Source organism: Capricornis sumatraensis, chromosome 2, assembly GCF_032405125.1.
Source record: "Capricornis sumatraensis isolate serow.1 chromosome 2, serow.2, whole genome shotgun sequence".
In the NCBI taxonomy this organism is placed as follows: Eukaryota; Metazoa; Chordata; class Mammalia; order Artiodactyla; family Bovidae; genus Capricornis; species Capricornis sumatraensis.
The window spans coordinates 201,706,976-201,720,971 of NC_091070.1; the positions used below are offsets into that span (position 1 = coordinate 201,706,976).

At 53.1% G+C, this 13,996-nt stretch overlaps 1 protein-coding gene across 1 annotated transcript; it reads left to right on the forward strand.

The window, feature by feature from the left end:
• Positions 1 to 2,584: 2,584 nt before the first annotated feature.
• Positions 2,585 to 10,432, forward strand: HECTD3 (HECT domain E3 ubiquitin protein ligase 3). The gene is made up of 21 exons (XM_068964189.1): positions 2,585 to 2,999; positions 3,151 to 3,311; positions 3,543 to 3,635; positions 3,715 to 3,850; positions 4,096 to 4,211; positions 4,295 to 4,408; positions 4,552 to 4,634; positions 5,078 to 5,243; positions 5,456 to 5,537; positions 6,179 to 6,361; positions 6,511 to 6,563; positions 6,734 to 6,798; positions 6,959 to 7,062; positions 7,328 to 7,447; positions 7,556 to 7,645; positions 8,573 to 8,779; positions 9,026 to 9,155; positions 9,238 to 9,312; positions 9,433 to 9,514; positions 9,657 to 9,728; positions 9,888 to 10,432. The coding sequence occupies exons 1-21, from the start codon at positions 2,631 to 2,633 to the stop codon at positions 9,970 to 9,972; spliced, it is 2,586 nt and encodes an 861-aa protein (XP_068820290.1). The 5' UTR covers positions 2,585 to 2,630; the 3' UTR covers positions 9,973 to 10,432.
• The last annotated feature ends 3,564 nt before the right edge of the window (positions 10,433 to 13,996 follow it).

Consider the following 13,996-nt stretch of genomic DNA (forward strand, 5'->3'; position numbering starts at 1 on the left):
CATATTGAAAGTCACATGATCAGACTCCCGCTACCGCTCCTGGGCTGCCCCAGCTGCTGCCGGTAGGACCCCACCCCTAGTCTCTTCACCGTAAAGTCCGCTGTAGCGACGCAACAACAAACACACATCCACCCCCCCCCCACCCCCCCAAAGAACTTTGCTGTAAATACACTTCGCATGGTGTGAGGAGTTTGCTCTCCTCTGACGGCCTGGGAATCCCAGAAAACTCGGCCCAAGGCTCACTTTTCACTCCCACTCTCCACGATTCTAATAATTTTATGCCGGGCTCAACCAGCCACAACTGTGGTAGAACAAAGTTGTACAGGAAACTGAAATAATTAAATATTTATATTACCTAGAAAGAGGCGGGCACTATAGTAGGTGCAGAGGTTACAGTGGTGAACAGGCATTTTCTTCCTCTAAGGAGCTACAGACTGATGAGGAAACATAGAAATCAGCAATCACAGTGGTAAATGTTTTAAAGGGAAAAAGCTAGACGCAAGTAGCAAGGACTCCATTTAATTGGGGAAAGCAATGGGATATTACAAGCAAAGGAAACAGCATGTGCAAAGAGAAGATGCAAAACAGCAATTGGGTTAATGGAAAACAGGAATATCAAGCTAGTGGATTTAAATAATCTGGAACTATCCAGAGTTCAGCTCATGCAGGCCTTTGTTAAATGCACGTATTCACTTTATCTTGTAGTAGTGTGACAGGGTACAAATAGCTTGGAGAAATCAGAAGAGAGGCACTGTGTTCCCAACTACTAAGGAAAAAAAAGTGGAAAACTCTCAAAATTACATGGGATTATTTATTTCTTGATACCTTTATTTGATAACTATATCAAAACAAAGTTTCCACCCAAGTGTCCCTCAACAAGTGAATGGATAAACAAAATGTAGTGTATTTATACAATGGAACATTATTCAGCCATAAAAATAAAATTCTGATACATGCAACAACATTGTTGTAACATTATGCTGAATGAAATAAGACAGACACAAAATGGCAAATACTGTATCATTCCACTTACATGAAATATCTAGAATAGGCAAATTCATAGAGGCAAAAAGTAGATTAGAGCTTTAGTAGATTAGTTCCCAGGGACTAGGGAGTGGGGACAATGAGGAGTTATTGCTTAAGGATACAGAGTTCCCTGTTTGGGGTGACAAAAAAGTTTTGGAAATAGATAATTGTACACTTTAAAAAAACGGCCAAGACTGCAAATTTTGTTATATGTATTATTTACTATTAAAAATTAATGTTATATTTAAAAAACAGTGATTTGTACACTTTATATGATATGAATTACATCTCAGTAAACTTTTCAATAAACAAGGGTGGGGGTGGGACAAATTTTCCTTTTCCTCCGTGATTGTACATCACTCAGTTCAGTTCAGTCGCTCAGTCGGACTCTTTGCGACCCCATGAATCGCAGCATGCCAGGCCTTCCTGTCCATCACCAACACTAGACAGCATATTAAAAAGTAGAGACATTACTTTGCCAATAAAGGTCCGTTTAGTCAAGGCTATGGTTTTTCCAGTGGTCATGTATGGACATGAGAGTTGGACTGTGAAGAAAGCTGAGCACCGGAGAATTGATGCTTTTGAACTGTGGTGTTGGAGAAGACTCTTGCAGTCCCTTGGACTGCAAGGAGATCCAACCAGTCCATTCTAAAGGAGATCAGTCCTGGGTGTTCATTGGAAGGACTGATGCTGAAGCTGAAACTCCAATACTTTGCCCACCTCATGCAAAGAGTTGACTCATTGGGAAAGACCCTGATGCTGGCCTCCCAGCATCAGGAGGAGATGGGGCAGGAGCATTGGGGTCAGGAGGAGAAGGGGACGAAAGAGGATGAGATGGCTGGATGGCATCACCGACTCGATAGACATGAGTTTGGGTGAACTCCAGGTGTTGGTGATGGACAGGGAGGCCGGGCGTGCTGCGATTCATGGGGTCGCAGGGAGTCGGACACGACTGAATGACTGAACTGAACAACTTCTGTAAGTGGTTTGTTTGTTTTTGCCTCCTCTCTTCCCACGTTGGCCTTTCCTCTCATTTAGTTTAGAATTACTGGGAGAAACTGGATAATGATCCCCAGTGCCCTGAGGTTAAGAGTAACCACTAGGAACAAGTCTAAATTACTCAAGAGTCCCATCAGCAGCCAGGCTGGGGAGGGATCATTTTCCCAAACATTTTAGTCACACTGCTCCTAGGATGGAAAACCTGACAGGATAGCTAACAGATTCTTAAAGATTCAGCTGGTTGTAGTGAGGCTCACTGGGAGCAGGGAAGCTCCAGAAGGTCGAAGGAATAGCGTTTCGGGCTCGATAGGATGGATGGTGGCTTAAAGGAGAGCAGTAGCAATGGGAATGGAGTGGGGAAATTGATCAGGTAGAAACTTCGGAACTTGGGTCTGGCTGACTGAGTGGAAGGCACAGAAATAAATAACAGGATTCAGTACCCAAGTATACAGAACAATACGGCGACACACGAGGTGCGCTTAGTCCAGAACTTACGGCGAAGGCTGGTCGAGGGCGGGGCTGAAGGTGGTGGGAAGCTCGGTCTGCTGGTTCTGCCGAATCTCCTGCGCCCGGATCGCCCCCGGGCTTCCCTGGGCCATACCGCCATGGCTGGCCCGGGTCCGGGCGCGGCGCTAGAGTCCCCGCGACAGCTGCTGGGCCGTGTACGCTTTCTGGCGGAGGCAGCGAAGAGCCTCCGTGCCGGGCGGCCGCTGCCGGCGGCGCTAGCTTTCGTGCCGCGCGAGGTGCTCTACAAGCTTTACAAGGACCCAGCGGGACCGTCGCGCGTGCTGCTGCCGGTGTGGGAGGCGGAAGGCCTGGGGCTGCGTGTGGGAGCCACGGGCCCGGCCCCCGGTACCGGCTCCGGGGCCCTCCGCGCGGCCCGCGACAGCATCGAGCTGCGGCGCGGCGCTTGCGTGCGCACCACAGGCGAAGAGCTGTGCAACGGCCACGGGCTCTGGGTGAAGCTGACCAAGGTGCAAAAGACCCCGGGGCCAGGGAAGCCCCTGGCTGTTCCCCTCCCCCATATCGAGCTGACTTAGCGTCCGGTGCCCTTCGCCCTGGGCTGGGCAGGGCGGGCCGCTGGCAGTTCCCTGACGGCTGTCCTCGTCTGGTGCGTCCCGGCAGGAGCAGCTGGCGGAACACCTGGGCGACTGCGGGCTGGACGAAGGCTGGCTCCTGGTGTGCCGCCCAGCCGAGGGCGGGGCCCGCCTGGTACCCATCGACACTCCAGACCACCTCCAGCGGCAGCAGCAGCTCTTCGGAGTGGACTACCGCCCGGTGCTCAGGTCCTGCGCTGGGATGGGTGGGGTTTGCTGGCCGACTGCCAGGCCCTAGACTGGCACAGCCCGGGCGGTGTGATCTGATAGGATTGACAGCAAAAAGGGCGGGACCTAAAGGGAGCTGGGGTGGGGCTTCTGGAGGCATGGTTTAGAGGAGCCAGAGCGCTGGAGAAGGCTCCAGGGTCTTCTGCCGCCCGCTGAGGTCTCCATATCCCGTTCCCCATTCTGCGCGCACAGATGGGAACAGGTGGTGGACTTGACATACTCGCATCGCCTGGGATCAAGGCCTCAGCCGGCCGAGGCATACACTGAAGCTGTACAAAGGCTACTGTGAGTAAGCTGGGATGGGCTGGGGAGGAAGGAGCTCCAGGTCTGGGCCCGACCTAATTAGGGACTTGGGGTCGCTTAGCTATGTGCCCCCGACGTGGACCTACGAGTGCGACGAGGACCTGATCCACTTCTTGTACGACCACCTGGGCAAGGAGGATGAGAACCTGGGTAGCGTGAAGCAGTATGTGGAGAGCATAGACGTTTCCTCCTACACGGTGGGTGCTGGGACTCCTCCCACCCCAAGCAAGATGTAGTAACATCCTGCTAGATTCGTAACTCTTACCTCTAAGCCACAGCCAAACCTGAATCCCCACAGGCCAGACTCAGTCCACCCCCCAGTCTTGGAAGTCCTATAGGAATCCCTCGACACTTCCACCCTTACCAGATGGATTTCCAGCTCAGCTCCACTGTGCTTTCTCTCTTGTGCTCCCTGGCCCATCCACCTCTCTACCCTCCCCAGGAGGAGTTCAATGTGTCCTGCCTGACAGACAGCAACGCGGACACCTACTGGGAGAGCGATGGGTCCCAGTGCCAGCACTGGGTACGGCTGACCATGAAAAAGGGCACCATTGTCAAGTGAGTGGGCTCTGAGCACAACAGGGTGGGTGAGCCACGTACCTGTGAGTGTAAAGACACATGTGCACCCTCTTAACCCTCAGGAAACTACTACTCACGGTGGATACCACAGATGACAACTTTATGCCTAAGCGGGTGGTGGTCTATGGGGGTGAAGGGGACAACCTGAAGAAGCTGAGTGACGTGAGCATTGACGAGTGAGTGAACTGATCTGGGCTGGGAGGTGGGACATGATCCTGGCAGCAGGATCTGACCCAGCTTGGAGTCATAAGGTAGACTGTGACCCCAGCAACCCCTGAAGCCAAGGGGTTTCCAAAGTTCCCCATGTTCATCCCCTCAGGACCTTGATCGGGGACGTCTGTGTCCTGGAGGACATGACTGTCCACCTCCCAATCATCGAGATCCGCATCGTCGAGTGCCGAGGTGGGGCTTAAGGCCATAAGGAGGGAAAGGGAGGCCCAGCATGTAGATGGGGGTTAGCTGGCAGTGAGTGTGGAGTGAAGGAGATGGACTTGGAGTTGGGATAAAGGTGACAGCTGAACTAACGCCAAGATCTGAAGCTTTGGGGCCCAAGCCAACGGGATGGTGCCGGGTATAAGCCTGCCTTAAAGCCATAGAAGTGCGTGGGCTCACCTGGAAGAGGAATGGAGTTGGGACCTTCAGGCATCCCCATATTATAGTGGTGGACGGAGGAACTAGCACAGAATATAATCATCAGAATCGGGCGATAGAAGGGGATCCCAAAGGTCCCGAGTTTCTAGGGGCGAAGGGTGACACAAGGCTGAGCACTGAAGAGCCATTCTCAGGTCCTGGGGCCAAAGAGGCAGCAGGCACCGTAAGTGAGCTCACTCTGACTCTTCCCCCAGATGACGGGATTGATGTGCGTCTTCGAGGGGTCAAGATCAAGTCTTCTAGACAGCGAGAATTAGGGCTAAATGCAGACCTGTTTCAGCCCACCAATCTCGTGCGATACCCACGCCTAGAAGGCACTGACCCGGAAGTACTGTACCGCAGAGCTGTTCTCCTGCAGAGGTGGCTGTGGTCCTGGGCCAGTTAGTCCCTCCCCTGAGCCCCCATCCTGAGCCTTTTGTCTGTGTGGAAGAGATCTTACATTGTATGCTATTCCACTTCAAGAGGCAGAGAGCCCCTGGGCCCTGCCTTCTCCTGTCCCTGTGTGTTGAGGGTGGTGAGTGGGTCTTGCATCTATGACTTCAGCCACAATTACCTTTACCCAACCTCCCCAGATTCATAAAGATCTTAGACAGCGTCCTGCACCACCTGGTACCGGCCTGGGACCACACGCTGGGCACCTTTAGTGAGATTAAGGTGAGCCTGACTCACTCAGTGCTGGCCTTGGCAGTGGGCACCCCTTTCTGCAGTTGTTCACGCTTCATCAGAAATTTCTTAGATCTACTCTAGGCCTAGACTTTTGCTAGGCTCTGGGAACACAGGAAGAAAGCCAGACACAAATAATCAAAATGTAGTGTTTAGGGTCCTATTTCCCAGAGAGTATGTGACATACACAGAGCTTGGGGAGGAGAGGTGACAGCATGGACAGGGCAGGCTGTATGAAAGGTGCCCACTGGGAGTTCCTAGCTGCTCAGGATGACTTGAGAGAAGCATAGCCATAGATGTGAGTGTGACATGGGATGAGGCAGGAGGAGGTGGGCAGGAGGCTGGCCCTGGTAGCCGAGGGCACCGGGGCCAGACTTTGTTCCTGGTCAGTGGAGCCATTGGGAAGTTTTTATGTAAGGTAAAGACAAAGTTGGGTTTTTATGTAAGGTAATGACAAAGTTGGGTTTTAGAAAGCTTCCCCTGGTGGCTGGACTAAGGGAGAGACTGAAAGCAAGGACCAGGGATAGAGTAGGCTTGAACTGGCCCCGTGGGGTTGGAACAGAGAAATGTTCCAGGGCCTGGACAGAGGCTGACTGCCTGCCGGCCCCGCTCGGGCCGCCTCTCCCCACCAGCAAGTGAAGCAGTTCCTGCTTCTGTCACGCCAACGGCCAGGCCTGGTGGCCCAGTGCCTGCGTGACTCAGAGAGCAGCAAGCCCAGCTTCATGCCACGTCTGTACATCAACCGGCGCCTCGCCATGGAACACCGTGCCTGCCCCTTACGGGATCCCGCCTGCAAGAATGCTGTCTTCACCCAGGTCTGGACCACCTGGGGTCAGAGCAAGGGCGGGTCAGCAGGGGAACTAGGGGGCACTGGGCCAAGAGGAGCCTGAGCAAGGTCTTTGGGCAAGAGTGGGGCCGGGTCTCAGACGTTCCCACAACTCCCTCCCCTTCTCCCTGGCCCCAGGTTTATGAAGGCCTCAAGCCCTCTGACAAGTATGAAAAGCCCCTGGACTACAGGTATGGCTTGGGGGCAGGGGACCACACATGGACCCATGTCCACCCACACACTGCCTCTGGACCCCTCAGTGTTACCCCTCTGTAGCCCCTACTCCTGGTTGGACCCTGGGCTGGTGGGTCATCCTGAGCCGTAGCCTGGTGTAATGATAGAGACTTACCCCTCCTTATAGGTGGCCCATGCGCTATGACCAGTGGTGGGAGTGTAAATTCATTGCAGAAGGCATCATTGACCAAGGTGAGGCCTTGAGGGCCAGTAGCAAGAGGCCTGCCGTATTGAGAGTGGTTGGGGTATCTGGGGTGACCAGCTAAGCCAGATAGGGGACTTGCTTCTTACCCCCTCATGGGGGCTGGGGCTCTTGTGTGCCTCAACTGAGAGCATCTGTCTGTCCTTTCAGGAGGTGGTTTCCGGGACAGCTTGGCAGACATGTCAGAAGAACTGTGCCCTAGCTCGGCGGACACCCCTGTGCCTCTGCCTTTCTTTGTACGAACGGCCAACCAGGTAAGCCCACATCCATACCTCCCAAGTTGTTTCTGCTGTTCTGTCTCTGCAAACCTCCCAGGTGCCAGACTAAGCCAGAGAAGGAGCAGGGAGAGACTGAACTGCCCGGGGCAGCTTCTGGGCAGACAGGGAAGGAGCCATTGTATGTTCAGAGGGCTCCTTCAGGGCCCGTCCGTGGAAGGTGTTCAGGGAAGTCATTGAGGCATCTAGGGTAACACAGGAGGGTCCATTACAGGCCATGCTGACAGCTCTGTCTCGGGGGCAGGGCAATGGCACAGGCGAGGCCCGGGACATGTATGTGCCCAACCCCTCCTGCCGGGACTTTGCCAAGTATGAGTGGATCGGACAGCTGATGGGGGCTGCCCTTCGGGGTAAGGAGTTCCTGGTGAGTAGCCTAATCTGCACCCAACCAGCTTAGTCCTGGCTCTTGGAAAGAAGAGCCAGCCAAACCCGGGCAGTTCAGGGCACGAAGACAGCAGTGTTTGTCCCACAGGTCCTGGCTCTGCCGGGTTTTGTGTGGAAGCAGCTCTCTGGTGAGGAGGTGAGCTGGAGCAAGGACTTCCCAGCTGTGGACTCTGTGCTGGTGAGTTAGGGCCTGGACCAGGTTTCTCTGCCCAGCTCTCAAGCTTGTTGCACCCCTAGGCTGTCCTGAACCTTTTCGTACCACCCGTGTTTCCCCTCGCCCACCTCGTGTACTCCCATAGCTTCGATTCCTGTCACTGTTCTGGTGACCCTGAAAGGACTGCTTCTCTCTGGACCCAGCCTCTCTGCTAAGCCGAGGGCTATATATGCATTTACCTACTCGACTTCTCTCCCAAGAGGGCACCTTGGGCTCAGCACACTCTTCATCCTCTCCCTCTAGGGCTCCCTCTCGCAGTGGCACCACCACCCACCCCTCCCCTTGCCAAGCCGCTCAGGGTCATTCTTCACTCTTCTTTCTCCCTCACCTCCCACATTCTGTCACATCTGCCTTTGGAATCTGCCCACCTCTCCCGTCTCCCTTCTGTTCCTCAGGTTTAGTCACCTTCCTTCCTGATCCAGCCACTGATTGCATGTCTCCCTTCTTACCCATCTGATCTCCATAACCCCTTCAATGGTCCACCCTGGGCTTAGGATAAAATGCAGAGTCTGAAAAGGCCTTAACATGACTCCTGTATCTCTGGACACTTGCCCGGTTAGGTTCCTCAGGCCTTTTGCTCTTTCCACCTTTTTTTAAGATGTTCTCTCTCCTGACTTCTTGGTGGCCCAGCCAATTCCCAGCCAATCCTTTGGGTCTCAGCTTAGATGCCACTTCCCCCAGGACACCTTCCCTGATCTCCGTGGCTGGTTAGGCATCATCTTGATGCTGGGCTTCACAGCCCGTCTACTAACCCCCTCACTGCCCTCACTGCCTGCATAACAACCGCCTTGCCTGGCTGCCTCCCCTGCTTTCCTGTGAGCTTCTTGAGAAAAAAAACAAGACTATCTCCACAGTGAAAAGCTGACCTTCCTGCCTCTCTTCAACCCCCAGGTGAAGCTCTTGGAAGTGATGGAAGGAATGGACAAGGAGACATTTGAGTTCAAATTTGGGAAGGAGCTAACATTCACCACTGTGCTGAGTGATCAGCAGGTGGTGGAGCTGATCCCTGGGGGTTCCGGCATCGTGGTGGGATATGAGGACCGTTCCCGTTTCATCCAACTGGTGCAGAAGGCACGGCTAGAAGAGAGCAAGGAGCAGGTACTACCCAGAGGCCAGTGGAACAGAGAGCTGTGGATGCTCCCAGGAGCCAGAGCCCATCCCGAGGGGCCACCAGAACCCAGCCCCAAGAGCTCTGGCCCCCACCACCCCTCTGCCCCACATTCCTGCTGATCTGTGGGGCACAGAGGTACTTTATCTCTGTGAGTGGAGGCCAGGTGTCCCCACCACACCCAGAGCTGGGAGTTGTGCCATCTTCTCCAGCCAGGCCTTCTCCCTTCTCCCCAGGTGGCAGCCATGCAGGCAGGTCTGCTGAAGGTGGTGCCCCAGGCTGTGCTGGACTTGCTGACGTGGCAAGAATTGGAGAAGAAGGTGTGCGGGGACCCAGAGGTCACTGTGGATGCCCTGCGCAAGCTCAGTGAGTGTGGGGCCGGGCAGCACAGTCCTGGGGTAGGGCTTAAGGACCTAAGAATGAATTCTGTGTGGCTTTGTCCCACCAGCCCGGTTTGAGGACTTCGAGCCATCTGACACCCGGGTGCAGTATTTCTGGGAGGCACTGAACAACTTCACCAACGGTCAGTGGAGATGGCAGAGGACTGCCTGGGTTCAGACTCCACTCCTGGGATACAGAGATGGGGGAGGTGGTCGAGTTTCCTCCACCAGCACATGGGCGCTGATTTGCTTCTCCTCTTCAGAGGACCGGAGCCGCTTCCTGCGCTTTGTCACCGGCCGCAGCCGTCTGCCGGCCCGGATCTACATCTACCCAGACAAGCTGGGGTGAGAGCCGATGGGGAGGGGAGGTCTAGTCGGAAGAGCCTGTGGCTGGCCTTTGCCCTCTGCCACACACACATTCCCCCGTCAGACCGCTGCCCTGTGCCCCTCCGATTCTTCCTCATCTCTGGTCCCTCCACACCCCCAGCTATGAGACCACAGACGCGCTGCCCGAGTCTTCCACCTGCTCCAGCACCCTCTTCCTGCCGCACTATGCCAGGTGGGTTCCCTAAGTTCCAGCCTGGGGAGTGGGGTGTCGGGGAAATGTGACATCCTAGGGTGGAGGAGGGCTTCAGGGTACAAATTGGAGTCCCAGAGCCCCTGGTCATGATGGAGGAGCCTCTACATCAGGTGTTGAACAACTCCCTGCCCCCAACAGCGCCAAGGTGTGTGAGGAGAAGCTCCGATACGCTGCCTACAACTGTGTGGCCATTGACACCGACATGAGCCCTTGGGAGGAGTGAGTCGGCGCCAGGGGGCAGTCGCGGGCCTGCAGGACTGCGCCTGCGCTGGTCCCATGGGGTCTCCCCCTGAGCACCCAGCGCAGAGACAGCTTACCTGGACCAGCACAGTATGAGCAGAAAACGCCAGTGCACTGCACCCCTGGGTGTGGTTGAAGTGGGAGCAGCGGGTTGACACTGGTGGCCCAGCCCCACAGACCCTCAAGCCCTACACGTGCTCGGGTTTGCTTCCAGAGCTATTTCACCTCTTGTGAGAGGAATCTTCCACAAGCCCAGCACACGCTGCCAGGCCTGAGCTACTTGAAGGGGGCCTTCTTCTAGCTCCCCACCTCATGGACTTTGTTTCAGTTTTCGATTCCTTTTTTTTTTCTCCATATTTTTCTCTGGTTTCAGCCTGAACTAAAAATTTGTGGGGGCAGGGTGGGGGGATGGAGGCTCCTCCCCCAACAAATCTCCATGGATGGATACGGAGTGATGGCCATCCTCCTTGGTCACCTGAACCAAGAATAAAGCAACAACTGAACACCCTCTCCCTCACATACTGGTCTTTTCCTCCTCTCCCTCCATCCCCAAGGTGTGAGCTCCAACTTTCTTTCTCCAACTCAGTACCAACTGACAAAGTGCCATCACTGTCCCTGACTCAGAACATACAGCTACTCAACATTAAACCTCTACTACTGCTGCTGCTGCTAAGTCGCTTCAGTTGTGTCCGACTCTGTGCGACCCCATAGACGGCACCCCACCAGGCTCCCCCGTCCCTGGGATTCTCCAGGCAAGAATACTGGAGAGGGTTGCCATTTACTTCACAAATGCATGAAAGTGAAAATTGAAAGGGAAGTCGCTCAGTCGTGTCTGACTTTTAGCGACCCCATGGACTGCGGCCTACCAGGCTCCTCCATCCATGGGATTTTCCAGGCAAGAGTACTGGAGTGGGATGCCATCGCCTTCTCCGCCACTGCTACTACACGCTATTCATCACTTCTGCAACACCTGGCTCCCTGTCTGCTGTCTTGACCTCCAAGACCTTGCTCAGGTTAAGGCCAGATAGGTCCTCTCTGAAATCTTCAATAGCTCCTCTTTCAGTTCAGTCGCTCAGTCGTGTCCGACTCTTTGCGACCCCATGAATCGCAGCACGCCAGGCCTCTCTGTCCATCACCAACTCCCGGAGTTCACTCAAACTCACGTCCATTGAGTCAGTGATGCCATCCAGCCATCTCATCCTCTGTCATCCCCTTTTCCTCCTGCCCACAATCCTGCCCAGCATCAGAGTCTTTTCCAATGAGTCAACTCTTCGCATGAGGTGGCCAAAGTACTGGAGTTTCAGCTTCAGCATTATTCCTTCCAAAGAACGCCCAGGACTGATCTCCTTTAGGATGGACTGGTTGGATCTCCTTGCAGTCCAAGGGACTCGCAAGATTATTCTCCAACACCACAGGTCAAAAGCATCAGTTCTTCGGCGCTCAGCTTTCTTCACAGTCCAATTCTCACATCCATACATGACCACTGGAAAAACCATAGCCTTGACTAGATGGACCTTTGTTGGCAAAATAATATCTCTGCTTTTCAATATGCTATTTAGGTTGGTCTTAACTTTCCTTCCAAAGAGTAAGCGTCTTTTAATTTCATGGCTGCAATCACCATCTGCAGTGATTTTGGAGCCCAAAAAAATAAAGTCTGACATTGTTTCCACTGTTTCCCCATCTATTTCCCATGAAGTGATGGGACCGGATGCCATGATCTTCGTTTTCTGAATGTTAAGCTTTAAGCCAAATTTTTCACTCTCCTCTTTCACTTTCATCAAGATGCTTTTTAGTTCCTCTTCACTTTCTGCCATGAGTGTGGTGTCATCTGCATATCTGAGGTTATTGATATTTCTCCGGCAATCTTGATTCCAGCTTGTACTTCTTCCAGCCCAGCGTTTCTCAGGATGTATTCTGCATAGAAGTTAAATAAGCAGGGTGACAATATATAGCCTTTTCCTATTTGGAACCAGTCTGTTGTTCCATGTCCAGTTCTAACTGTTGATTCCTGACCTGCATATAGGTTTCTGAATCTCTTTCAGAATTCTCCACAGTTTATTGTGATCCACACAATCAAAGGCTTTGGCAGAGTCAATAAAGCAGAAATAGACGTTTTTCTGGAACTCTTGCTTTTTCGATGATCCAGCAGATGTTGGCAATTTGATCTCTGGTTCCTCTGCCTTTTCTAAAACCAGCTTGAACATCTGGAAGTTCACGGTTCACGTATTGCTGAAGTCTGGCTTGGAGAATTTTGAGCATTACTTTACTAGTGTGTGAGATGAGTGCAACTGTGTGGTAGTTTGAGCATTCTTTGGCATTGCCTTTCTTTGGGATTGGAATAAAAACTGACCTTTTCCAGTCCTGTGGCCACTGCTGAGTTTTCCAAATGTGCTGGCATATTGAGTGTAGCACTTTCACAGCATCATCTTTCAGGATTTGCAATAGCTCAACTGGAATTCCATCACCTCCACTAGCTTTGTTCGTAGTAATGCTTCCTAAGGCCCACTTGACTTCACATTCCAGGATGTCTGGCTCTAGGTGAGTGATCATACCATCATGATTATGAAGGGATGGAGCCAAAGCAAAAACAATACCCACTTGTGGATGTGACTGGTGATAGAAGCAAGGTCCGATGCTGTAAAGAGCAATATTGCATAGGAACCTGGAATGTTAGGTCCATGAATCAAGGCAAATTGGAACTGGTCAAACAGGAGATGGCAAGAGTGAACATTGACATTCTAGGAATCCGTGAACTAAAATGGACTGGAATGGGTGAATTTAACTCAGATGACCATTATATCTACTACTGCGGGCAGGAATCCCTTAGAAGAAATGGAGTAGGCATCGTGGTCAACAAAAGAGTCCAAAATGCAGTACTTGGATGCAATCTCAAAAACAACAGAACGATCTCTGTTCATTTCCAAGGCAAACCATTCAATATCACAGTAATCCAAGTCTATGCCCCAACCAGTGCTGATGAAGCTGAAGTTGAACGGTTCTATGAAGACCTACAAGACCTTTTAGAACTAACACCCAAAAAAGATGTTCTTTTCATTAGAGGGGACTGGAATGCAAAAGTAGGAAGTAGGAAGCTCCTCTTTACCCAACTTTAAAATAAAACTAAACAAAAACTTTAAACCTCCTCCTAAGTTTTATGCATGTCCCGCCCCAGCCTTTTCTCCCTTAAGAGCTTCCATAACACTCCATCCAAGAAGCTCTTGCACATGGAAAAGTTGAATAAATGGACGAATTCATTCCTTCAGAGTATGTTTATTGGGCTCCTGAGGGATGTTAAAGAAGACTGTTCCAGGACTTAGGGGTCCTTCCAGGAGCCAAGGAGACATGTGTCAAGTGGGAGTGGTAGGGCTTCTCAGTACAAACATGAAATCTGGAGCTGAGAAGGGAAATAAGGAGTCCTCTGCCCAGAAGCAGGAATAAAGCTGGCCTGGTGTCTTCTGGGATGGAGAGATCCCGCCACGTGGATGCAGTCCCCACAGGGGGCCGTCCTCCTCAAGCAGGGTCCCCAGAGAAGTCACACTCTCCCGCTGCCTCCGCACGACGCCCTCTAGGGCGCGCCCGGACGCCGCTCTGCGGGAAAACCACTTGGGCTCTGAGATCCGCCCCTCTCCGCATCCCGGGGTGAGTGCACCCTCAAGACCACCACTCCGTAATTTGGAATCTGATGCTCCAGATGAGCCTGCCTGGCCCTGCGGCTTCCCGACCTCTACGCCTTGGGTGGTCCGCAGGAGACGGGCCCCCCTCCTCCGGCAGTCTCTTTCTGCCGGAGGCGCTGGAGCCGGAGAGGCAGCTAGTCCCGCCCAGCTCCGCGCTTCCCGGCAAGCTCCCGCCGCCTCCTTCCTCCACCCGAGGATTCTCTCCTTTCCCTTCTCTGCTCTTCGGGGAAAGGCCTGGCCAGCACGGGCCTGCCGGAGGTAGTCTGTTTCTGGTACTGGCCACACGAAGGGCTTTCCAGGTAGTTCAGTGGTCGAGAATCCAAACGGCTTCCC